This window comes from Pleuronectes platessa, chromosome 14, assembly GCF_947347685.1.
Source record: "Pleuronectes platessa chromosome 14, fPlePla1.1, whole genome shotgun sequence".
In the NCBI taxonomy this organism is placed as follows: domain Eukaryota; kingdom Metazoa; phylum Chordata; class Actinopteri; order Pleuronectiformes; family Pleuronectidae; genus Pleuronectes; species Pleuronectes platessa.
The window spans coordinates 11,221,053-11,246,402 of NC_070639.1; the positions used below are offsets into that span (position 1 = coordinate 11,221,053).

Genomic DNA, 25,350 nt, shown 5'->3' on the forward strand with positions numbered 1-25,350 from the left:
CCAGTAATTGCTTTGGTATTTTTAGTTTGCAAGTGTTGGGAGTAATTAAAACAAATGGAGGCGATAGAGGAGGCAGAGATCTCCTGTGGCTTCTTGGTCCGAGCACGGAGAGATTTAGTTTGGGTCGTACGGCAATGTTTTCAATTAGACACCGCTGCACTAATGATGGGGTTTATTACAGAGTGTAAATACGACAAGTGCGTGGCCGAAACATTTCAATCTCGAGATAAAGGGTGTGTAGATGCTCTTTTATCGCTGCCTGACTTGACTGCACAAGAGAAAAGTATCAGAATCTTAAAAGAAAAACGGTAAGTTGAAAAAGAGTTTATTCACATTCTGTAGATTCATCTAATGTAAAAAAATGTACATAATGATCACAAAAATAACTCTTTGTTTTCTAAATATTGTTACTTTTGCAATAAATACACATTTATTTCATGATCCTTCTTAGGAAAAATGAACGAAGGATTTGATGTCCCATTGTTAAAAGTGTCTTTGTTAACTCTCAAGTGCCTGGAAATCGATGAGTACAATCTCTTCATACAACAACTCCACAACGACTCACATGTCCCTAAAGTCAGCGCTCCTCCTCTCTATGACGGCAGCCTGTGGGGGGAAGTCAGGGAGGGGGGGGGGCAGAGCGCACGGCGACCGTCCCATAGGCGATCAACCGAGGCCCAGCCAGAACCGTCTCGTGTCTGTGATTGACTTATAGCAGGCGGAGGGAGCTGGGGGGACATCAAGATTTCGGCTGGGCCGTGCTCAGCAGGTAGAGACAGAGCAGGTTCAGCGCCACGAGGACCAGGACCAGCACCGTGAGAACCTTCTGCAGCCAGAGACACGAGTTCAGCTTCTGCTCTAGCCGAAAGTTGCAGGCCGTCATCCGCATGAGCTGGTGGGATAAAAAAAAGAAAGGAAAGGTCACTCACCTGGTTTATCAGTGTGACAGCATTGTAATGGACGGCTCAGAAACAAGGTAGACTATAACGGACGTGCAGGAAAAGGAAAAGTTCAAGATCTGGGGAAGTAAGTCCCTTAACACTCCAAGACAGTGCATTTAGCATCAAAAGTGGAAGCAAGGGTCAACTGCTAGTCTGGCTTTATCCAAATTTAGATACCAGTACAGCTAAAAAAAATTAACATGTATTTTGTTTGACTGTATATAGATAAGCAAAGTGGAGTCACAGGCTGTGAGTAGTTTTTCATGAACAACAGTAAAGGGACTCTGAGGATCTCAGTTCTCTCTATGAACATGCAAAAACTATTAATTACAACTTCCTTGCTGCACCTCCAGAATGCTTGATGATGATGGGAGTCTGTACAAACCTTTGAGGTGTTAAAAAGTATGTCAATTAACACGTATATTATTATAAGTCACAGTCACTTCAACAGAACTCACCATTATGTCTAATTCCTGCTGCCCGCTGGTCCCCGTATCCACAGGACTGTCCCTCAGAATACTGACTGCTGGTTTGAAGCTCTCCAGAATATTGCAGCGCAATCTGAGGGAAAGATACAGTCTAATGAGCCATGAGCCATGAGGCCACGAGGAGTCCACTATTAGAACTGTCTGACAAGAGGCCATCACCAAGAGTGTGTGGTGTTTACCTGTGTTCCATGATCTTGGCTTTTGGTACTTCTTTCCAGAACTGGGCCAGTTCCTGGGATCCAGCGTTTTCCATCTCAGCCGCCATGACCAAAAATCGGTCCTGCGGCGAAGCCTGAGATCCTGAACAAAAACCATTCAGGGCAACATTACAGCAAAAAGCCCAGACAATTATGATTTTTGTTGTTGCTCTTAAATACCTAACAATACAGGAAATGTCTTTTTTTGTAAATGTGAGAGAAGAATTTTAACTGTCGTTTAAACTCAGTAAAAAAAGATATGTTAATGCCTCAAATGCCATAACATTACTGCAATGTATAACAGCTACTAAAGACTCTTCAGACACTTAAGAAGATAGAACTGATTGTTCTGAGAGATATGGGGCACAATATAACCTGCAGCTGACCTCACAGTCCCAACACAACACCGTCAGTTGTCCGACAGGGGAGATGATTATTTTATCACTATTGAAATATGTATGTCAGGCGAAAGAAAAGTGGCTGCCGGCACTTTGAGAAGGAAACAGACTGGACCGTTTGAGTATTCGAAGGTTCTGCGTTTGGACACATCTGCTGTGAATAGAGTTAAAGTGCAGTACCTCCATGTAAGGAAACCACTATTTCAACGGAAGCTCCTGGTTCACAGCAGCTGCTACTGGGCTTCACTCGGTACTTCTCCGGTGCTGTGGTCCGTACCTGTGGAGACACCAGATTCACCATTAATACAGTTTTGTTGTGTTTAACTATTAGTTAGTTCGACTTTTAGAAAATATGGTAAAGTGCACATCACACCATAAGCCACAGCTCAAGTTGACATTTTCATGACACGTTTTTGTCTAACTTACATCCAATATATATTTAATTTACGATATATAATAAAGACCAACTGATTTATTACAAAAAAAACGACCGATGAGCCTTTCACAGATGTTTAGTATCAGTGTTTGTTGACAAAATGCACCGATATTGTAAACTTTTATTTTACAAAATGAATGAACAATGCAGAAAATGTGCATTTATATTTATTTTCGATAAATTCAAGTTCTATATATTAAGCTGTATTTGTCTTTTTATTTTAAGTTTATGATTAATGAAACTGTAAAATATCAAGCCTCAATTATAATTGTCATAAGGTTTTGATAACAACATCCTAGGATTCACTGCCAATTTGATTGTATTTTATTTATTCCCTGTTATCATATTGGTATCAGCCCCCACAAATCCTTCAGCAGTTTACATTTGCTAATTATTCTTGACAAATAATTTCACCTTATAATCACATGTCAAAATACTGATCAATTAATCTAATCTCAGTGGTATTACCAAAACGTTCAGCAGTGTGTAGCAGTCATCATCCCATGTTCACCAACTCAATCAGCCAAGTTAGCACACAGGCATGTGAGTGTCCTCACACTCACCTTGAAGGCCACTTGATTTTTGGTCACATTGCTCAGGATAATGAGACACTTCTTCTCGGTGTCTCCAGAACCGAAGCTGAGCTCCTCTGCAGGGCTGCACAGAGGAAAAATAAAAAACACAGCGTGTAACAGGAGCTGGGTGAAAATCAGAGGTGCGGATCTTTAATAAATGACAGTGATTTTGTGCTTTCAAATAACTAATTATTAACCCAAGAAAAGATTTCAGAGGCTAGATGTGCTTAATATGATCTAAAAAAAAAAAAATCTATCTACGAACCACATTAATTGGTGGTTTTATCCAGCCATTGTTGCTGGGGACAAAACTGAATTGTTGGAACCTTCTGAGCACCTGTTGTGGGAATAAATTTATCAACACAGGTAATTGTAGCACCCGCCTCAATACCCATATGACTTCTGTTGATATATCAATACACTGACAATGACACACATGGGGAGAAAACAAATCAATAGATGATGCACTTGTTAATCTGGTTTGATAGTTTTCGAGGTTTGTCTACAGCGCCTGACTACATGTCTTCAAACTACTTCCACAGCCTGTGAACCAGAAGGCAAGTAACTGATACTGGCAGGAGAATGAGAGAAAACATAAGGAAACATGTGCTATAGTTCCCATGCTATGGGTAGACAGTGTGTTGCTGCTAAGTGACATTAATGTAAATTTGATACGGTTTAATGATTTTACTTTTTGCCTTTAAATACCACATTAAGAAATTTTAAACATGCCAATGCTGTCTTTATGACCAGACAACATTCAAGGTATTCAGACAATTTCATGCAAAAATTGGGAACCATGATCACGAAGTCGAAAAATATAAAACATTTCTCCATTTTGGTCACCTTGCCTTGCTCTCTGATTGTTGTCGTTTGTGTCTCGTGAACTTGATGCTTCTTCTTCTTAATTTGTAACAGTCACATTTGGCTATGAATAAATTTTGATTTAATGAATTCAATCTTAATAAACACAGAACACTTGATACATTGGAGACTTTCACTTTGCCAAGAATAAACTGGCAGATGGATTATAACATAAAGGTTCTCATTGATGGAGCTTGGCTGCATTTCATGGACGAAACAAACATATCATTCTGTTTCATGTCCTCGTGTGTTCCTTCCTGGACTAAAACAGCTGTGGAGTCTGACGTTTGCTGGAGCTCAGAGTCTTCTGGCTCTGGAAACCTTTGGCAAACACAAGATCAAAGCCCCCTACTCCCTTTTCAAGCCCCCAGCCTCGAATTAAAGCGAACACAGCTCAGAAACATAATTGCATTTAAGGCTCATTTAAATCTGTTTATCACTATAATTCACAGCCTGGAGCAGTTAAAAGTCCTCACATCAAAGCCGTTACTCTGGAAAAAAAACAGAACTCAACGGACAGTATTCATGAAAATGAGGAGGAACATCTCAGTGTGTGTGAATGTACCACTAAGCATTTACCAAAGATCCAACCAGATCCCTCTATGATCACTATGCTCCTTTGCAATTCACCACTTTTGAAGTTGATCATTGGCCAGTCCCTCTCCCTGATTACTGTGGCCCCATTAAAAATTAACTTCACCGGCTCATTCCTTCTTAATGAACAATTGATTGGTAGCATCCTTAATTCCTGTGAGCAGATCAATTGAGCTATAAAGGGACAAGCCCATCAATAATGACTTTAGGCTTTGAGCCAATACATGAAGGAAACACTGTGGTCAATAGGTACAAGGCAATTAAAACTTGTCTTATGGCGAAGGGCTCCTAAATACACATACACTCAGTTTAAAGTTTATTTGGTACATTTAATGTACATTTATTCTGATGGAGAACAGTGTCAGTGCAGAAGCTACAGTGAGAAGAATCTGACTTATCTGCACATCCATCCCCAGTTAGATGCAGGAAAATAAGACAAAGTCTGTTTAGGTTGTGTGTGATATAGTCTGCCGACCCACTATAAACAGGAGCCACAGTTTTGTGAGGCTGCACTACAGTTCTTCAATCCAAATAATAAACCACAGACTTTTTGTGAGAAGGATTGATGCGTCCATACTTCCTCCAATTGTATAAAAAATAGGTATCCAAGGATCAAAGGCATCATCTTGCGCTTTTGACTTCATTTAGAGAGAGAGTTTGCACAGTAATGAGCACAGAGTGGAGCCATGGTTCAAAGGTTCTGCCGACACACTTGCTCGACCAATCCTGTGTCAGTCTCAGCTGTCAATCATTAGATTTCATCCAATTTCATGGCATCAAATAACTAATTAAAACCAGACTTACTGGATAAATGACACTTGACCATACATCACTGATTAGAGCTACCTAAAAGTACAGATACCATCTTTGAGGAACATGGAGGAGGGGGGGGTTTACGACCTACACTGCAGCCAGCCACCAGAGAACAATGAAGATGCATTGGCTTCACTTTTGGGGAGCTGACAGGTCGTCCATCTTTATGTACAGCCTGTCTCCTAAACACAAGGTTAAGTGAAGCTGATGGGGATCTAATTGATCTCAATACATAATGAGCCAGTGGAATTGCCATAGTGATCACAATTCTTCCTTAAGGTGACATGAATGCTTTTTAAATGTTATGGTGTAACATCCGATTACAGTCGACACATTTCCCTCAAAACCACAACTGTCAACCTCACGCTGGAACTATAGGAAAAGTCGTGGATCTCATAAGGCGAGTTCATTTCCTGTGACCCACCGAACTAAATATTGTGCCAATTCATCGAGTAGATGTCTTGATGGTGTGGGGCAAATTGGTGGACAGATTAACTCAATACATAATAGACCAAAATACTAAATCACACCATCCCCACAAACAATTTCCATATGTCCCTTAGAAAACATTAAAATTATTGAGTGCTTGCAAATATCAGTGCGTAGAAAAATGATCCCTTCTAACTAGTTTGGCCAGGACAAGTTGTAAATCAACGCAGACATAAATAAATGAAAGTGGAGAAGGAAGAAGGATGACCTACCTAACGTCTAGCAAAGGGCCTTTGAAGGTGGTCAGTGGCTTCCTGGCTCCTTTGGTCCTGGCACTCGTGTCTGTTTTATCACTGTCCTCTGACTTCACACTGTCTTCCAGGAAATTCACCTGAAAACAACAAAGTCCACTTAATTAGAAAATGAACTCAGAGTTCAGATAACGTGATCACGTGACCGTTATCTGGTCCTTTCTATGAAAACGAAAAGCTTGACCCCTGCCCTTCATGAAGAGAAAGCTATCAGTTAATGGAACCCTTGGCTGTCATTTATAATGATAAATAAATGGATCATGTGAAATAAAGGTTCAGTGTTAAGTCATCAAAAGAGTCTTTCTTCCCAATTTTTTTTCTTCTAAAAAACCCACATGATGACTCCTGACCGAAACTTCCAGGTCGTCTCGAATGTGAGCACAGAGAGTGTCCACTTCAAAATGCAGAACCCACCAACTCATGACATCTTAAATGAAAGCTCAACTAGGACAGAGGTCATGAAACAACTCACTCACTTCAGTATAACATCCCAACTTTGACCCAAATCATCTGAAGACAGACCACAAGACCACACAAGGGGACAGAGATTGGGAAACATCCGTATCAGTGCTGGATGTTATTGATGACGTAGGCAATTTGGTGAAATGGATGCTTTCACACAGTGTAGCTGGCAACACATATTGTGCAAACATGGGAAAGTGAGGACATGATGGGATGGAGGGAGGGAGGGAGGGAGGGAGGGAGGGAGGGCAGGGGCAAAGGTGAATTGCCTTCACGTGTGATGGCAACATTAACGACTCAGAGGGGAAGTGTGTCATTCGCTGTGATAAGCAACCAAACATGTTATCTTAATTCGATGGCTGGCTGTCATGCAACTGCCACAAAAAAGAAATCAGCTGCTGATGAAATGTCTCTATTTATTTGTCATTTTAAAAGAGCAAGCTTAACACAATTAGGTAATACAAAAAAATTAAGCAAAACATGCTTAAAGGTCAAATTAAACTTTGAAATATTAAGCAGTTTCATACAGATATGAGAATTTAAATTATTGTTCTGGCAAGTTAATAATTTGCATTTTTGTCAAACTCTCAAAGAAAATTAAGTTAGTGATTAACAAAGAAACATAATTTATTATGAGAAACATACGAATTAAAAACACCTTCATGGTAGTAATACTCAATACATTGAAATTAAACAGACCACAATAAAAACATAAATTGAATTAAGAACTTCGCGAGGATTTCTTCACATTGTGTTAAATATGAAATGCAAAAGGCACACAAAAAAAAATCGTTGAAGATTTTCGATCATCTGAAACTGAAAGATTAGTGTAATGCTCACAATGAGAAGTGCTTATATATTATACTGAACATAATCAAAGATTATATACATGGTCTCAGTCTCCAGACTCACAGGCCTGGTAAGGATTGTGTTAGTGCACAAGGCAGAGAGTGCTTCGGTTAAAAAGTTACCTCTAATTAAAGACGTTGGTTTAGTGCAGTAGGTTACAAAACAAGTCGTTGGTTTAGTGCAGTAGGTGACAAAACTAGTCTACTGTAATATAACAGTAATTGTCTTTTTTAAATCTGAGGTTAAAAGATACAAATAATATGAAATTGAAACAGTCAGGACAGAAGGTGCTTTCTATTATCTCTAAGATAATAAACTGAAAGGAGTGTTTCACTTGGTTGAGTGCTTACATGATATTGTGCAAAAGGTACACTACCCATCATTTAGAGTACATCCCTTGATTACAAGGCTGAATTTTTGTGGTTCCTTTAAAAAAAAAAAAAAAAACAGTTCAGAGTCAAATTTAAAATATGGAGTCCAGGACAGGTCAAGGGATGAAAATGTCAAGTTGGGTTGTGCTGACATCGGTTCGACTGTGAGGCAGGTGCACTCACAGTAACTTGCATCACGCGAGTACACCTGCCTTTTCCAGTCCGCAGAAATCTTCCGGACACAGATCTCCATGTGTAGGTGTGACCTTACACTGCCTTACCACCTCCAACCCTTTTTTCAAAACAGAAAGAAAGTTCAAAATTAGGTTTCCTGTGGGCCGTGACATTTTCAGCAAAGTGCTGCCTGGAACCCAGAAGAATTCAGGTCGGGATGGGTGGTGGTGGTGGAGAAGGTGGAGAGTCTTTTGTCATGAAGACGAGTGGATCAGGAGCAAGGCTTGAAATGTTGACAGGCTGATATTTTGATACAATGAAAATGTGGCAACCGAACAAAACTTCTAATTCATAACTCATACCTGATGAACTTCTCATGAGACAGTAGACGCAGTCGATTTAAACATTTCTTATATTAACCTCTCCTATTGTATTGTGTTTTGGTTTAAAATGCATGATTCGTTTTGGTTAATATCTGATATATTAACTGACATACAAAACTATGGGTTTGTCAGAAACTTGCTCTTTGGCCTTGGCTACTGGATTAGATAACAGGAAAGCTTTAAACGAAGGAGCTTCTCTGCAAAGATCATTAAATGTCCCGATAGGATGTAGCTTTCCTTCACTCACAGAATTAGAAGTCACAACAATAACGATTAAAATGTATTTGAATAGCTAAGTAATTCACTATTCAAACTTGGGAGTTTGTAGTAAAACTTAATTTCTTTCACCTTGAATATTTCTGAGCAATCTCTTCAGCTCAAGCGTAGGGATTAATGAAGTTAGTAATTTGCTCCAATAGACAGCTCTGCACCTTTCCTCTGGGGTTATTCAGGGCAAGTATACACCACAATCTGATGAAACATATGCCAGAAAGAGTGCATGGAGAATCTGTGTTTATATTTATATTTCCCAGTATAAGAGCATTAGCAAATTTCTGTGTTGTGCCTGTACAGTATTGTTGAGGCTAACAATTCACTGATTCGCATATCTCCGCTCTGTAAATATAAATCTGTTGTGCATGACCGATGTGGTATTGGTTCACAATAGGAGAACTGTTTGTTTGTTGGGGCTTAGGAGGCTCACAGGAGTAAGTTAGGGTAACGCAGCACTGCTAGAACTCTCCAGCAGATAGAATTACTGTCTTATAGGCATAAAGAGGCTAAACAAACTTGTCATTGTCCTCACGTCAAAGCAGGTTAAATCCAAGTTCGCTGTTCCCTGACTGTGACGGGAAAAACAAGAAAATACCTGTAAATAAAAGCTGCAATACTAAATAACAAACCAAAAACAAGAAACAGTTGCAAACAGGATGCATATCCTTACATGACCCCCTTAATATCCTCCATCTATTTCCATGCAGGATTTCTTTGCAAACTGCTCACGAGAAAATAAGCTAAATAGATTATGAAGTGAGGGCTAGATTGTCCTGTGGAGAGCGAGTAGAATCTGTGACATAAGCTGCAGTCCTGCTGAAAGTAGTTGAAATTCAGTGTCATCAGACTAAGACGAAGGTTACAGGAGATGCAGACGTTTTCAAGCTGAAGCCTGAAGGGTGTCTCAGCGACGGTGCTACACTGAGGCCATTTGTGGAGGAAACCGGAATCTAGCTCCAGCAGGGAACAGCTTAAGAAACAGACAACCTCCGCTGATCATACGAGGAGCCGAAGAGATGACGAGCGGAGCAGTGGGCTGGCTGAGATGCATGGGATTTGTTGGCAGGATTTAATTTCAGCCAAAGACATTAGGAGTCACCTTCACAAAGACAATGAGCAAGAGCTTAACGTCTACAAATTCAGGGCATTACTTGCCACTTAATTCACAGTTGTCTCCACAGAGCGGCCTGATTACATGCTGTAATCACTGGCTCAAATTAAAGAAATGAGCAATGAGGAACGAGGAGGAATCTCTGACCGTGGGGCATCTAATTTGACTGGGAGCAGTGTGTCAAGTCGACAAGAGGTGGACGACACTGGCTGAGATGTGACAATCAGATTTAATCATGACTCAATCCCTCTCGGCTTACGTTAAACATGAGAGCAGCTGCAAGAAGAACAGAAGCACTGCCCCTGCTGACTGTATTACTTTAACCAACAGCAATATTTATTCACATTCAATTATTACTTTTATTCAAAAATATAACACTTTCTCTGTCATATCCAGATAAACAATGAGATCAAACATAAATCCCATTAATAAAAGGTAACTAATTTCTGGAAGGACTGGCGACAAAATGAGTTCATACAAAGTTGATGAAAAGAATGTAAAATGTACCTTTTTGGGTTTAACTGCAACCTCGGAGTTGAAGCTGGACTCGAGGGCATCTTTGACCTCCAATTCACCCTCTTTGCTCTCTGTGTCGTCCTCACCAACAATATGTCCATTGTCAGAGATGGGTGTTTGGAAGTCGTCATCAGGAAGAGGTGGGTAGCTATACTTGAAGGGGTCCTGGAATGTAGTCAGATCATTTTAGAATCACTATAGGCATGCGCATTGTTGGTATAAATAAAAATAAATCGCATTAAATACATCAGCTTTGCCGTCATCACAACATGACCCCACTAAAAGATGTTGTCTAACTAACTTAATCTTTTGTAACTGTGTGACAGAAAAAAAATTTAAACGATTAGAACATGATGTACAAGGCTTTTTTTGTAAAGTTAAGAACGACAGGGACATACCGTTCCACCCATGTGAGTTGGCAGGTACTCAGGGCCTATAAAAGTATGGACCTCAGATCTGGAAGCAAACTTTAGTTTGCTGATTGCCTCGGGACCTAACCACGACTTCACAATCTTCCATGCCGCTGAAATGACACACGTTTTATGCTCAGTATATCAAAATATTTCTAGTATTTAGATAGGTTATTGACAATAATGATATTAATATAAAAGTTCATATGGACTATTAAGAAAAGAAAGGCTCAGTCTCACCATTCATGATCCAAGGCATATCCACAATGATCATTTTGGCTGAAATAGTATGAAAAACAAAGTTCATATAAATTGTATGACTTAAAAAGAAATGAAAATCACTATTAATAACTGAATGAAACTCATTTCCATCTGGATACATATTCATTTTGCTTTTATAACTTACTTACACAGAAACTTTGGATAATAAACTTTGAAGCAATTTATAACGTACTTCACAAACTCCATGTCCTGAAAAACAAAGTGGGGGAAAAACAGTGATATAAAAATCAAAACAAAATCTATGAAAGATGCTTTATGATTCTCAACAGCGAGAAGGGACACACATAAAATGATAATTCATTTGAAGTGCTAATTTCCTTTCTTAATTTTTTTTTTTAGATATTAACTTTTTCAAAAACAGATCATCATGGGACTTGCTGTAATATGTCACCGTCTGATTTCACTAACTATATCTTACAACTCTGATTATTTCAAAGAGACAATCTACTTACAAGCCATTTTTCTTCCAAAGGAGAGTTCACAATAAACGGCTTATAATAAGATGCATGTTTTCCACTTTAATAACAATGGGCTTCTGATCAAACAGATAATTAAATCTAAAGGCCACATCATGTTAGGAAATCTAATCACAGCTGAGAGGTACAATTCATATATAAATCCCACTTAGATTAGAAAATGCTTATCAAGGTAAAAGGTTCTGTCATGTTTTAAAGGTGAATCAGATAGATTTCTTTGTTGTGTTTTTATGTTGATTACTATCATCACACAAACAGCCCATGTGTCAAAAGATACAGACCTTATACCATGACTGGGCTCCATAACTGACTAGAAGCCTCATTGATATGCAGGAGCCTCACTCCTTAGCCTTAATGAGATCATACTGGCTACTCATGGGCTGCAACTCGTTCTGTGGTTCAACAAACCCCAATAAAAGATGATTTCCAAACTCATCTTCTAAACTACTCTTTTCATATTTGGTTTGCATGGCTCTTTATTGGCCCTAACTTTGATTTATTTGTATTTAATTTAGCCATTTCTCCAGATGAGAGCCTAGCCTAAGAAATACAGTCGAGGAACAGGGAGCTCCGTCAAGAAGCTAACTCCTGTGACACGGTGAGTCTGCGGATTAGGCAATCCACTCGAATTGACCAACAGGATTTAAAGGTTACTTTAATCTCTAAAGTATAGCACCATTAAAGTGCATCGGTCCCAACAAGACCACGGCTAAAACGGCAAGAAATATGAGGACACTCAACAAGACGTCTATCACCGCAAAGATAAATAAGAAAAAGTATTATTATTATTATGACAAAGAAATAAGAACGACATTTTTTGGGGGAAACTGGATGTTAAATATCAGATCAAGGCAAAGTATTTTTTTCATGATAGAATAACAAATCAGTTAAAAATATAATTCTGAAAATAATTTTCTGGACCATTATCATCATCATGGACTTACTATATTGCTGAGGCCGGACTCTGCCATGTCAAACACAACAGTCAGTGGCATCCCAGGTTCTTTCTTGGCGTACCGCTCCAACCAGAAGGCAACATACTTCTTCTTGTCAACTATTGTTTTTGTATCCTTGGAGTGAAGCTTTACTTTGAACCAGACTAAACACAGGAAAAAAGATTCATGAATTATACACTTGATCTTATTCTGAGTAGTTTGGGATTTGTGTAGTAGTGTTTAAACATCTCTAATGGACCAGATAACCTATCAAAGTGTTGAAAATTAGTATTTTCTAGGTCCATATCAGTACGGTTTAAATAGGTCTTTGATTAAGTATGTACATACAGAGCTTGTTGCCTTCTTTGTCATAGCCGTGGAGGTAGACAGCACCAGTCTCAAACATCCACCTGGGAATGCTGCTCTCAGTAAGATCTGAAACACACAGGTACACACACATCACACTGTTAACTGGTGTTTGTTCTCATTTAAAGCATTACAAAAAATACAGCTGAATAGGAAATCCTCCACCCCCCACTGCGATTGCATTAATAATTAACAACAATATGAGAAACAACTGATTAAAAAAAGGGTCCAAGTTGAATGACAAGCCGTTTAACGAAAGCACCAGCGAACTATTGGACCTGAATAAATCAAGTTTCCTTGCACTAATAAAATTTGCTGGATTAAAGACTAAAACCAACAACTTAGAAAGAGTGGGGATTGTTCTCAGTGGCAGCCTATGCATGGAGATATATGGGTGTGAGACACACAATGACACTCTTTGTGGGCTCATCCCGAAGCAGCACAGCCGTTGATCTGTGTGTCCTAACTAAATATGGCAATGTCAACATCTCTGCTTTTGACTCTGGCTGGATATTACACTTTAAAGTAAATTGTGTCTGTAGCACCAGGATTGAAGTGTTTGAAAGCACTGAAAGTTGATATCTAAGTTGTCAAGTTCACATTTCACTTTTTATTTCGGACTAGTTTTCAGAGAGATTTAATATTTCCGGTTAAAAACCTCTGAGCTTTTATGTTTAATACAAAAATCTGTTTGCAAAAAAGGGAAAGGAGCACAAAGATATTGCTTGACAGATTCTGTACTGACACCAAAGATGATGTGAAATCGTGCACGTCCTGTGTCAAACTTCTTACCATTCACACCAAACTCTTTTCTCCACTGGAAACTATCATCGATCATTTTCAAGGCATCGTCAACCACATACATCCTCCATGTGAGGTAACCCTCCGCCAGAGCATCGTCGGTCTGGAGCCTCTCCACATCTCTGGAGTCATATTTTTCTGTGGATTCTGCTAACACAACAACAGGTACAACCACAGTAAGGCTGAGTCACGTGATGCTCAAACTCAAAAGGGCTGAGTTGTTGTTTGTACAGGGCTGTGAACTAGCCGCAGGCCGTAAAGTGTCAGCCCTGGGGCTGTTACTTTCTGTGACAAAACGTGGCTAATATTAGCTAGTTAACGGTTGGAGCTTAGCTGGGCTCAGAGCATGTAGGTCAACACAACATTAAGCAGCAGTCAGCTAAGCGACAATACATGAACGTATGCTAGTGACAACAACCAAGCAACTTGACGAGGTGAAAGTTAATTTGTAACTAAAGCCAATAACTTGTGCAACCTTGGACGAACTCGTTGTTGAATCTCAACCTCGTCTCCTCAATCTTCTTTTCGAGGTCCTGTCAAAACAGGGTCAGACACGTATTCAGGTTTTAGAATGACATAACTTGTAAAAGCGGTCAAATGAAGGCAGCTCTGTTGTGTCGGTGTTGGACGGTACCTGCTCTCCTTCGTGCTGCTCAGGTTCAGCCATATTCAACAGTCAGTCGCTCTCTGCTGCTGCTGCTGCTGCTGCTTCCGCCGGTAGAGCTAGCGAGTTTGGCTAGGATGAATCAGTGCGAATTGTGAAACCGACGCCCCGCTGTAGCCATTTTGGCTCCGGCTGTAGCCACGCCTCTGCTCTGTGACGTGGAAAGCAGAGAGTGAAAGGTGGGAGGACGACGTTCACGACAAGTTAAAATCCAATCACTGTCACGCGGTCGTTTTAAATACAGAGCTAACAGGCTAAGTTTAAATAAAGAGCTGACATGCTAAGTTTAATAAACACAGAGCTAACAGGCTACAAGTTGTGTTTTGATGTTATCAACATCAACACACGTCTGTTTGCCGGCTCTTACCCACAATGCACCTGACAGGAAGCGTTGAATCCCAGTTGGCGCGCGGCTGGATGTAAACAAACACGAGGAGACGCGGCGGAAGTTTCCTCACTCAGTCGCAGGTACATTTTGCGACCAGTCGTCCCACTGTCCTCCCCGGGGCAGCTCGACCATGACAGCGATGTTTCCCAACTCCAGAAAAACGTTAACTAAAGCCGGCAGGGCGGAAGCAGCGGACTTTTAAGCGACCATGTGCAATTCTGTGGCGTTATGGAGACACTAGGCAGTAATCCCCGTATAGTTTCCCTCTGTGGGAAGATCTTCTTATTTGATCACAAGCGGGGCAAAAGCAACAGTGGGAAAAGTGAGTTAATATCCCTCTGCCTGTCATATGATCGGGGAAGCAACACGTTCCTGGACGATGGAGCAGCTGTCATCAGCAGGAAAACATCCGCCCAAGTGGACATCGTAGCCTGTAAATGTGCCTTAGACCTCCAGAGGAGAGTAACCACACCTTGTGTAGTAGTGTGCCAGAGGGGTGAGAGAGGAGATGGCTTTCTGTATAGTCTGCTAACACTGTGTGACTCACACAGACTGGAGTCATGCTTTGAGTTTAAGCTTCCTTATCAAATCAAGGGGGCTGCGTCCATCCTGCAGGGCCCCACACTGTTGTGGAGCCACGCTGGTCATGTCTTCTATACGTCTCCGCAGGCAGGAGAGGTGAGGCAGATTCCCCTGCAGTTTTCCCACAGTGTGTTTGGGGAACTCCCCCTCCTCAGAGGTCAGGTATTTGTTCTCGGGCTTCAAAATGAGTGCGATCAGCCCTCAGGCCGAACCCTGGGTTATTTCCCTCAGACCTCAGAAGCTTTCGATGGCGCTCTGATTTTACCTCACCCCTACATCGGCATCACACGCTGCATCTTGGTGCTCTCGGCCGAGAAAGTGGACGGGGCCCTGAAATCTGCTGTGATTGCAGTAACGTCTCACCAGCAGCTCGTTTATTTCCAGAGTGGGGTTGTAAAAGACACGTGTCCGCTCCCCTTCCAGCAGCCAGAAGACATTCAGTTGGTCAACTGTGGAAGGAATGGCTGCCTGTTTGTCATATCCTTTCACCGGGGCCATGTTTGTGCTCTATGGAAGGAAACACTTCAGGTATGTAAACACAATTTTATTGAGTAGTTGTGTTTACTATGATTAGAAGTTTAATTAGTCTACTTTGTTCACCTCTCTCCTCCAGATAGCCTCTCAGTGGTCAGGTGTCAGCTCTGTCCATGTGGATGACTTCTTGGGATGTGGAACCGACCAGATCCTCTTGGTTTTTAAGGATGAGAGTGTAATAGGGCAGCCGCTAGAAAATTTCCTCATCACGGACCTCTGTGGTATTTCATATTCTGTAAGACACACCTTTTACAATATGCTGTCTCGTAGGTTTTCCCTTGATGTAATGCATATGAATCATTAAATATACTTGTTTTTAGCACGGACAGGACGCTTATGGTCCAAAGCAATCTTCTCCTCCACCAGAGAACAACCTTCTTACTCTACAAGCCTTGGAGTCCAGACTACAGGTAAGCATTTATGTACCATCACTGCATTAGTCTTTAAAGCACTATTAGAACTAGAATGGTACTAGCCCATACCTCCAAAATATCGATGAACCCCCCATCTTGCAATGTTAAAGAAAGTTAGAAAAAACCCTCCTGAATCAAACCCGTGGTCTGGATCCTCAGTAGAAGTATATTTGTTCCTAACCCTCTTCCCTGACTCACACTACATCCTTCAACTTAGTTTAGTGGTAATCTGTGTTATGGAACTTTTCTGGAAGCTAGTGAAAGGCGAACTCAGGCAGCAGCTGATGCAGACAAGAAACTGTCTTATGGAGACAGTTTAAATGTAGAATAGATGCATCAAGGAGAACAGAAGGGGAAACAATATACAAATGTCAACAGACTAGCAATGCGCAATGCGTCACCCCCCAATCTGAAGATGTCCTTCACAGCATCCCAGCATATCTTCATCCACTTGCGTCACCCAATCTAACAGCACATCCATGAATGGCTAGAATTGCTGTCACTCTCTATGTTACATGTAGGTGTTCACATCCTATTGGATAGTTAAGTCTAAATATGCATTCCTAACTGTGTCCTTACGTCTTGCCACTGGTGAAATATGCAAAAGAGTTAGAGTTGGTGCCTCTCTGTCTGGGGCATCTGAGTTAGATATGAAAGTCCCTCAACGTAGACACTACAATGTACTGTTGGTTGGCCCTTTATCTATAACCTGACCTTAGGTACTGCTAAGAGAGAGAAGGGTGTATCTGTGGAACTAGACAGGCACTATTCTACAAAATCCTTGTCTTGTATATATCAAGTCTTGTTATTAACAGTAGAACTTAAGTGATATTTGTCTACAGCTTCAGCCACGCTATTCCTCATGATCATTCATCTGATGATGATATTTGTTTAAAATGATCATCTCTTCAAATGAACTCATCTTGAGTTCAGGCACTTAGCTTGACTATGTTCATTCTCCAAAATACATTGTCAGTCAAATGGGATCTTTCCTTTAGAGTGGACTGACCGTGCTTCAGGAGCTTCGAGGAGAAGTGAGAGTGAAGGACAGAGTTGTACATCAGGCAGTTCAAGCCCTGGCTGATGCAGTGTCAGGAAGAGAAGCGGTTCTCCCACAACCCGAGCAGGTACTGTTCTTGCAAAGAGATATACAACCATAAACTTCTGCACAACAGTGTGTGTTGTGTTGCATTGTAGTTCTCTGTGTTTTTAGAGACCTGGTGGTATCGCTAATGGGAATCAAACCAGCAACTCTTTACAGCAGGGCATTTAATTTCCCTCTAATACTGACAATGAAATGCATTTGTATTCAATTCACACCTTCAAAATGTGTGATCATATACGATCTATAATTTAATGATATACAACCTACATTTCCAAAGCAATTAGGTAATTTACTGTTAACAGATCCACATCAACAGTTGGCTGGATCTGACTCCAGCCCTTCTCACTTATTTTGATAAGTTGTCATATTTGAAATGGCACATCACATGAGTTGCTAATGCTGCCGTAGGCACAGAGGAAGTAAGACTAAAATGTTGGCACAAAAAACGAATGGCACAAATGTCTCCTTGTCTTCTACTCTGTTGCTCACTCTGACATTTCATGATTTAGATGTTCTCTAAAATGTTGCTGCTTACTGATAAAGTCTGGAGCCTAACCCTGAAAGACTTTATTTCTTGATCTCATAAGCACCCACAGCAGGCCTACTAATTATATAGTATTCCCAGAGACTGTCTCAGTGCAACACTGTTATTTATTAGCATTTAAAAAGTTCATTACAATTTTTTCCTAATGAACTGTTGTTCAAATTAACATGTCGGACATAAACCACTATTGCTGTCGATGCTGTCACACACTTGTCATGGCTGATCACGGTCTCTTTGACTCTCTGTCCAGGAAGGTCTCGTCGCTCTGTGGGACTCTGATGATGAGTCAAAGGATGAGGCCTTGGATGACAAGATGCAGGACATGCCGGCAGTGTCTCCTGAACCTCACGTTGACAAGCTGTGGCATCGCGTTGCAGAGGACCGAATAGTTGTGGGGGTGATACTGACGATGGACAGCGCATTGTAAACACACATTTCCTTTTTTTAATTGCAGTGAATTGTGTATATTTCTCTGCGGGAACAGAAGTAATTGTGAGCTTTATGGAGTGAGGAATCAGCCGTCTTAAATATGACCCCTTGAACATGACATTATTTAAACACGTAGCAGGGATTCTTCTCAAATCTGCTTGATGTCTTGTCAGGGATAATGAGTTCATCTGGTTTAAGGGGATCCAACTGTGCAAGTCGAAGATACAGACGATATTAATATGGCACGGCATGTGCAGTTATAGTCAAGGGTGAAGTTCTGCTGACCAGCTGTCAGACCGTATCGCTGCTGCCTAATTAGAATCGGCAGATTAAAATTCTGTCGCAAGATCATGAGTAAATTAAAATCTGTGAGGTCAAATAATTGTCTTTCTAGAACTTTGTTATTTTTAACATGGGCACTTACATGTAGACTATTGACCTCATTCACAATAAGACTTTTATTTCGATGATGATGTTCACATGAGTTGCTAATAGAACATTTCCTTCATACATGTTACGGTGTACAGTCATTGCGTTCACTACGACATCATGTTAAAACGTTAAAACCCGAACCTGAAATAGTTTGAAGTAACATACTACCGGAAATCATTTAGGTGTTTTCTTTCTTTTCTACATCCTGTTTGCACCTAGGGCGTGTGTCGTCCCAGTATGACATTATTTGGGTTAACGTGATCAGAAAAAGCTGTTACCATGGCATGTCTCTTATTCAGGCTATTATCTTAATCGGGTTAATATCTGAATATTGGTGTCGATGTAAACGCAGTCAATGAAGCCAGATTGTAAAGACAAAAATCACATTGAACTGAGGATGTCTTTTCCTCTCCTTGCTTTGCCCCAAACTTTTCATGAATTCCACCAGCCAGATGCACGGCAGATAGGTGGTCACCATGGCAACAAGCAAGTCTTTGATGACTCTCCAAGCTCCATTTGTGGGAACGAGATTATCGGATTCCTCCATCCACCTGTTACTGTTTTTAACAACAAGTGGAGGAAAACGACTTCTGGCATGGCTGCCTCCAGAGCCTGTGTATTGCTGCTTTGATTGGTGCACTTGTACGGCGGGTGTGATTTCAGCACTCAGAGATATTGGTGTTGTTAATTAGTCTACACACACTGACACACGCACACACACACGCACACACTCGGTCTGTGGTTTCGTATCTGATTTGCAGTCTGATTACCCGCTGTCCGTGTGATATCTGATCGTTAGTGATGTGTTATTTTTGTTCCAGACCAGTGGCCAGTGTGAGCTTATCCATCCTGACAGAGACGGGCCAGGGCTCAACGCCTGCAGTCATCCAGACCCAGAGCCAAGTGTCATGGCTCCCCACACCTTGCCCATCACCCTCCTCCTCCGCCTCCACGCCACCGGAGCCCGCAGCCAAAAGAAGCAAGCAGCACAACGCCGGCACACCCAATGATCTCAACACATGCAGAATGGCTGTGACTGCTGTGACCAGGCTGATTCCTCTGTTGAACTCTGGCTGTGTCAAGTGCCATGTCATGCTCCATTACGTCCAGAGACAAGATGCTTCTTCTTCCCTGAGCAGCCCAACACCGCTTGTCCTGCACTGTGGTCAAGTTTCTCTAGAAATCCACGGTGATTTTCAAACCCCACTGCTCAAAAACCCCAAACTCAAAACAGGTAAAATCACAAACTCCTTGAGTTGAGATTTTAAATGTACAAGTAAATGTTTCATTAATGTGTTGTTTTCTTGCCCAGATGAGGTTAAAGAGGACTTGCTGAGTTTGTTGACTGTGCTGGATCGCTGGGTCTTCCACATAGACTCTCCCGATCACAGCTTAGGTGATGTAGACGGCTGGATTCGGAGAAGAGTGGGTTGTGAGAGGATAGAAGTGAGCCCTCAGTATCTACTGATCAATTCTTCGGGACCATCTGCTCTCATGCTGCTGCGCTGGAGCCAGATAACCCCTTTTCAGGGGGAACTCTCTGTCCACTCCAGGTAAATCATTTTTAGTTACAGATAACAGACAGATGGATGGCTTTATTACTGACCTCAGAGCTGCAGGTCTTGGTGGTTTTGATAGGAGTTTTGTCCACAATCGTGTTATCAGTTCATGAAGAAAAATAATGTTTTTTTATCTCAAAGGTAAAGGTGGCCTAGGACCTTATATTGCAAGCAAAGAAAGTTTCTGTTTATGTGTAGTGGGGCGGCTGTGGTTGAGGGGTAGAGTGGTCGTCCTCCAACCAGAAGTTCGGCAGTTTGATCCCAGTCTTCCACAACTGCATGCCGAATGTTCTTGGGCAAAATGCTGAACCCCGAATAGCCTCTCATAGAAAAATAAGGGCTGCTAATTGATGCACTCTATGACTGTGTTTGTGAAGACTAGAGAAGTTTAGAAAAGCGCAATATAAATACAAACCATCTAACCATTTTAGTGATACTTACCTTAATGCATTTTACGTATCCTTTAGGTTCAATCAGACACTAAATAATAATAATAATAATACTGATACTTTGGTGACTCTTTGCTCCACTTGTTAGTGCATTGCAGCAACATGAAATAGTGTAAAACCACCGGCAACGAATATGAATTCAATTAGCTGACATGTGTGTATGTGCATGTGCATTAGGCCCCACACAGAAGAAATGCTCTGCAGTGCTGCTAACGTCATCGTCCTGGGTCAGTCTCTCTCATCTTTTGAAGCTTACATAAGAACGCTGACTCTATCATATTTTTTTCACCTCATGACACATAGCACACACATAATCACATAGAGTTTAGTAACACATGCTTTTATCTTATAACGATTGGACACCTGAAATTCTCTTTTTACCTGTCTTAACAAATCAGGCTCACTTAGACTCTTACCACGATCCAGCAGATGGTCATATACTAGATCTATTTCAACCTCTCGGCTTGTTAATTTTAGAATTAATCTAAAATGTTGGTGCTCACTTATAAATCCCTTCATGGCCAGGCTCCTTCTGCTGACCCACACCATGAGCCAAGCTCTTAGGTCCTCTACCCAGGACGTCTTAAGTGAACCTTGGACAGGTTTTAGTATTTGAGGATATGACACTTTCCAATCTGTCGCTCCTGAGCTTTGGAATCGTCTCCAAATAAGTTTGAGGTATTTGGAATCTGCAGATGCTTCTAAAAAAGCTGTTTATGACCAAGTAGTACCTTTTCATTGCATCTGAATTTGACCTCTATGTTCTATCATTTAAATATCAAATTTGTATTTCTTTAAAATACTCTTTTTACGAAGACCTTTATCTAGCATTATTTGAAATATTAGATGTTGCTCGCTTATTAAATTGAATACTGCTGCTCAGTGTACTGGCTCAGAAAGTTATATCTGGGACTCTCTTAAATAATTCAGTTTTGTTCAATTCAGAAAAGAAAGCTGATTTTTGCCAGCCGAAGTGAGAACTGCTTCATTTATATTATTTGATTTATAGTTGACACGGCTTTGAAGACAACTAGGACGCGCATCAGTTTGTTATTCCACTGAATATCAGAGGTTCATTGTCGAGGAGAGAATACAAAATCGGTGGATGTTAAACAGCTGATGCTTAAAGACATAAAGAGAACTTCAACTATCTTTATGTACAAATTTACAATGAAATAACATCCACCTTCTTCCTCTGCTGTTCCTCCGCAGCGAGTTACAGGTGCTTCAGTTCCTGGACTCTCTCCTGGCTTTCCTCCCTGCGTCCTGCTCTGTCCGGCCTGTCCACGGCACAAGAGGGCAGGGTGCTGCTCAAACATTTTCTTTGGCGTTGGAAAAAGAGGTGGTGTCGCTCAGGGATTCTGTGTCGTTGCTTCTGCACGAGAAAGAGGAGGAGGATGATAAGAGGAGGAGGATCAGTGGACATGATGAGACCCCTCCTGAGCCCGGTTCTGTGGAGGGGCTGCAGAGGTGTAGGGAGGCATGGCAGCAGGACGTGGAGCGGAGTAGGACGAGGTTGAGCCCCCTGGTGGATGTGGGGCGGTATCGTAAGCTGACCCGAAGCGTTCTCAACGTCCAGCTGGATGGGGATTTGGCCGCTCTCTTAGAAATACAGAGGACACTGCTCCACTAATGTTCTGCTGACATAGTCACTGTTGACAATCCCATTGTTAATTTTCTGTCCCCATGGAGCACTTTGTCTTAATGTTGGATAAAGACGATAATAGTGTAATATCTAATAGTACATAATGTGTCTCTACAAACTTCCTGCCCCTCTTGCTGTCCTGGTTTCTCTCTGAGCTGGACTGTGTGTGTACGTGTGTGGGTCTGCTCTCTGAGACGGCCCTGGGGGGGGGGGGTTCATATCTTTTGAGTGTCTGTTGCTGAATTGAGCCCCTGCCTATTTCTATTGGATCACCTCCTGGGTTTCACAGCTTTAATCGGATACTGATGCAATAGTAACTCTGATCAGCTTATTTCTCATTTCTCTGCTCATGTCCCCTCAGACCCTGGTATTCAGTACAGGGAGACAGACACTTTCATCTGTGAGTGAGAAACAATTTGTGTTATGATAAAAACAACAGATGAAAGGGGTTATATATTTCTCCCTGACTGGTTATACGCTACTAAAAGCGTTAAGTGGTATTTTCTCTCATGGCCTCCTCTATCTTTCGATGAAATGGTGGAAAGGAAAGCAGTCTGTGAACGCTCTCCTGACGTCAGTGTTGTTCAATGACTTTCATCAAAGCAAACATCAAATCCCACTTTAAAGTCTTTGCTGGATACATAGAATCTGTGGCAGCTTGACCAGCAGTGTTTGCTTAAATGGACGAGTTTTTTTTCTTGTCTACCAGAGGGGGCTGATGAACGAATGTGCATTTTGTTTGTTCCAGGAACTGTTCCAACTCTGTGTGCGTGCGCGTGTGCATGCATGCGTGTGCATGCATGTGTGCGTGTGCGTGCGTGTGTGTGTGTTACTCACTCACTCACTCATTCTGGGGAGAGTTCCACTCCCACTCTTTTACACCTTTTAATATCTTTGCTTCAGTGCACACAACCACTTCCACTCAACTCGCTGCCACAGGACTCCCTTTAAACATAGATATGACGTAATTACTTCAAAGTCCTCGATTTCCTGGAGTTATTCCGACATGTTTTTATGATATATATTCTGCTGAAACACTGTTAAATAAATAAATATTTTCTGTTTTTTTTCAGATGAAAATAGAATCTCCTCTTTGCAGCTCAGTTAGCTTTTGCTGTTCTATTCAGACAACTCGACTCCAGCCACCATTCAAGCTCAATCCACACATAAACACCTTTTTTCCTCCTTTACAGCCTCTCACACAGATAAAAAACCCTCCTCACTCACACACCTCTGTCACTGTGGGCGACAAAGAAGAATTGTGAATCCTCTGCAGTAAATAACACCAGTAAATGCCCAGTGGCGAAGTGGATCACACGCAAAAAGGAAAACAACTCATCCGTATTGGTGTTTTCGGAGAACACCAGACTGCTGCACAAAGTCAAATACAGGTATTGTCCTCTGTTACTGCCTGTGAAGTTCTATTAACTCTGAGTGTTGGAGGTAGGCTGCAGGGTTTCTCCGCTGAAGTCCATTCATCTTAATGGGGAATGAAGATGTGTCAGATTGATAATCTTAGAAAAAACTTCTCAGACATGAAGAAAATTACACCTCATGCAGCCTTTTAATATCAAATAACAAAATTGGATTAATCTCAATGTTTTATTATTTCATTGTATATATGACCTTCCATAAATATTTAATTTTTGTTTAGATTAATTCCCATCCATTAATTTTGCTGTTCCTGGTGGAAATGGACGCTCAGACCTGAAATTTACAGCAAAGATAAAATTATTTAAGTACCAGTCCTTAAATGAAACTTGCTGAACTCATGATAAAAAGTACAATTGTTTTATTGCCTTTTTTGTAAGTATTATTATTAAATAAACGTTTCACCAAAAAGTTATTTATGTATATATTCAAAATAATTTCGTAAGATGTTATACTCTAAATTGTATGACCCTTTTGTTTACAGTTGAATCACAGCCCTTCACTAATAAGGTGTTGGGAGTTCATTAAGGTGGCTGCTGCAGCTCAGCCATGTATTGATGAGGTATGATGAGCGCTGGTCTGGTCGCTGCCTGCAGTTGACTGTTATTAATTTGGGGTCAGTGGGTTTCCTCTCCTTTGGACCCTGGAAGTCAGTGGGTCAAACCGAGCAGAGCAGCAGGACATTAATCATATCTACAACCTTATGAACAGTGTGCAGTCTTCATATTGTGCAATGTTAACATAATTATATATGCAGAGAGCTCCCACGATGCAACGCTGTGGTGAGAAGATCCTCATGAGTTAAATGGAAATCAAATCGTACCCTCATTTAAATTAATGAAACTAGTTTCTGACTTTTGCTCATCACAGAGCAACATATTTTTGCTACAGTGAACAGTACACACACGATGGATTCTAATGATAATCTATCGTTATAGACTATGTAAAGACGTATATGAAGTAAAGCCAAAGCAGCTCAATCATCACCTATTGACTGGCTGCATTACAGTCATAAACCTGCCTCCTCCACACTGGTGGATAGGCCAAACTAAAAAAGTAAAATATATTTTTCTCAAAGATGGTTACTGTCAGTTTACGCAGTTATTTTCACACTTGTTCAAATGTTCCTGTTTCTGATAGGTTTCTATTTAGTTATTTGCTGCTTTTGAAAACGGTGTGAAGCGTCCTGACAGACAAGGTAAACGCACAATGTCCGAGTGCATGTGTCAAAACGACCTGGAAGCTGTGGCTCCATCCTCTGATCGTTAAAGTGCAAACTCTGGCTCCAAATTACGTCATCGCCAGTTTTCATTTCTGGGGTCGTTTGGCTTTTAAATAGTATTTCTGGATAGTAGGAGGAGATGGAGATGCGTGGTCCATCTTTATTTACAGTCTATAATACGCCTGGCTTCTAAGGTTACTGATTCTTACCATGTGAAAGCTGAAAATGAATTCTTCCTGCTTCGTTTCTCAAGCTTTCCTCAGCAGATAGTCCCCCAGTTGTTATGGAGACGGTTCGGTTGCCCGTGAGTTGTGGTTTTCAGACGCTGCAACATTTCAAAATGCCCTCTGAAGTTTTATTAACTTTTATTTTATTTTAGTCACTAGTTAATTTCATTCATCGACCAAACCAAACAATTTAAAAGCAAACACAAAAGCTCAAATCCTGAATGGAAAGGAGCAGAAAGAAGAAGAATCTTACGTAATCTCGCCTCTCTCT

General features: G+C 41.0%; 2 protein-coding genes across 3 annotated transcripts; one reads left to right on the plus strand and one right to left on the minus strand.

Annotated features, from left to right (window-relative positions):
• Positions 1-308: 308 nt before the first annotated feature.
• mospd2 (motile sperm domain containing 2) lies at positions 309-14,271 on the minus strand. 2 transcript variants are annotated; one of them, XM_053439573.1, is made up of 15 exons: positions 14,090-14,271; positions 13,931-13,988; positions 13,447-13,605; positions 12,637-12,723; positions 12,298-12,452; positions 11,006-11,066; positions 10,836-10,874; positions 10,584-10,708; positions 10,177-10,350; positions 6,008-6,126; positions 3,024-3,117; positions 2,205-2,301; positions 1,609-1,729; positions 1,400-1,502; positions 309-892 (listed from the first exon to the last, which is right to left on the minus strand). In XM_053439573.1, the coding sequence occupies exons 1-15, from the start codon at positions 14,120-14,122 to the stop codon at positions 740-742; spliced, it is 1,578 nt and encodes a 525-aa protein (XP_053295548.1). In that variant the 5' UTR covers positions 14,123-14,271; the 3' UTR covers positions 309-739. The 2 variants fall into 2 exon arrangements, with proteins under 2 accessions (XP_053295548.1, XP_053295549.1); XM_053439574.1 differs by having other exon boundaries at positions 13,447-13,602; positions 14,090-14,266.
• Positions 14,272-14,390: 119 nt separating this feature from the next.
• On the plus strand, positions 14,391-24,045 carry fancb (FA complementation group B). Its single transcript, XM_053439571.1, has 8 exons — positions 14,391-15,617; positions 15,703-15,858; positions 15,944-16,033; positions 17,035-17,163; positions 17,936-18,108; positions 19,368-19,780; positions 19,859-20,099; positions 21,767-24,045. The coding sequence occupies exons 1-8, from the start codon at positions 14,736-14,738 to the stop codon at positions 22,185-22,187; spliced, it is 2,505 nt and encodes an 834-aa protein (XP_053295546.1). The 5' UTR covers positions 14,391-14,735; the 3' UTR covers positions 22,188-24,045.
• The last annotated feature ends 1,305 nt before the right edge of the window (positions 24,046-25,350 follow it).

Coding starts and splice junctions, on each gene's coding strand:
- mospd2 (XM_053439573.1), bottom strand. CDS start 14,122: ATGGCTGAACCTGAGCAGCACGAAGGAGAGCAG. Junction 13,989..14,089: donor AGCAGCACGAAGGAGAGCAG/GTACCGTCCAAC, acceptor CTGTTTTGACAG/GACCTCGAAAAGAAGATTGA. Junction 2,302..3,023: donor AAAATCAAGTGGCCTTCAAG/GTGAGTGTGAGG, acceptor GTGTCTCCACAG/GTACGGACCACAGCACCGGA.
- fancb (XM_053439571.1), top strand. CDS start 14,736: ATGGAGACACTAGGCAGTAATCCCCGTATAGTTTCCCTCTGTGGGAAG. Junction 18,109..19,367: donor CTGACGATGGACAGCGCATT/GTAAACACACAT, acceptor TTTTTGTTCCAG/ACCAGTGGCCAGTGTGAGCT. Junction 19,781..19,858: donor AAACCCCAAACTCAAAACAG/GTAAAATCACAA, acceptor TTTCTTGCCCAG/ATGAGGTTAAAGAGGACTTG.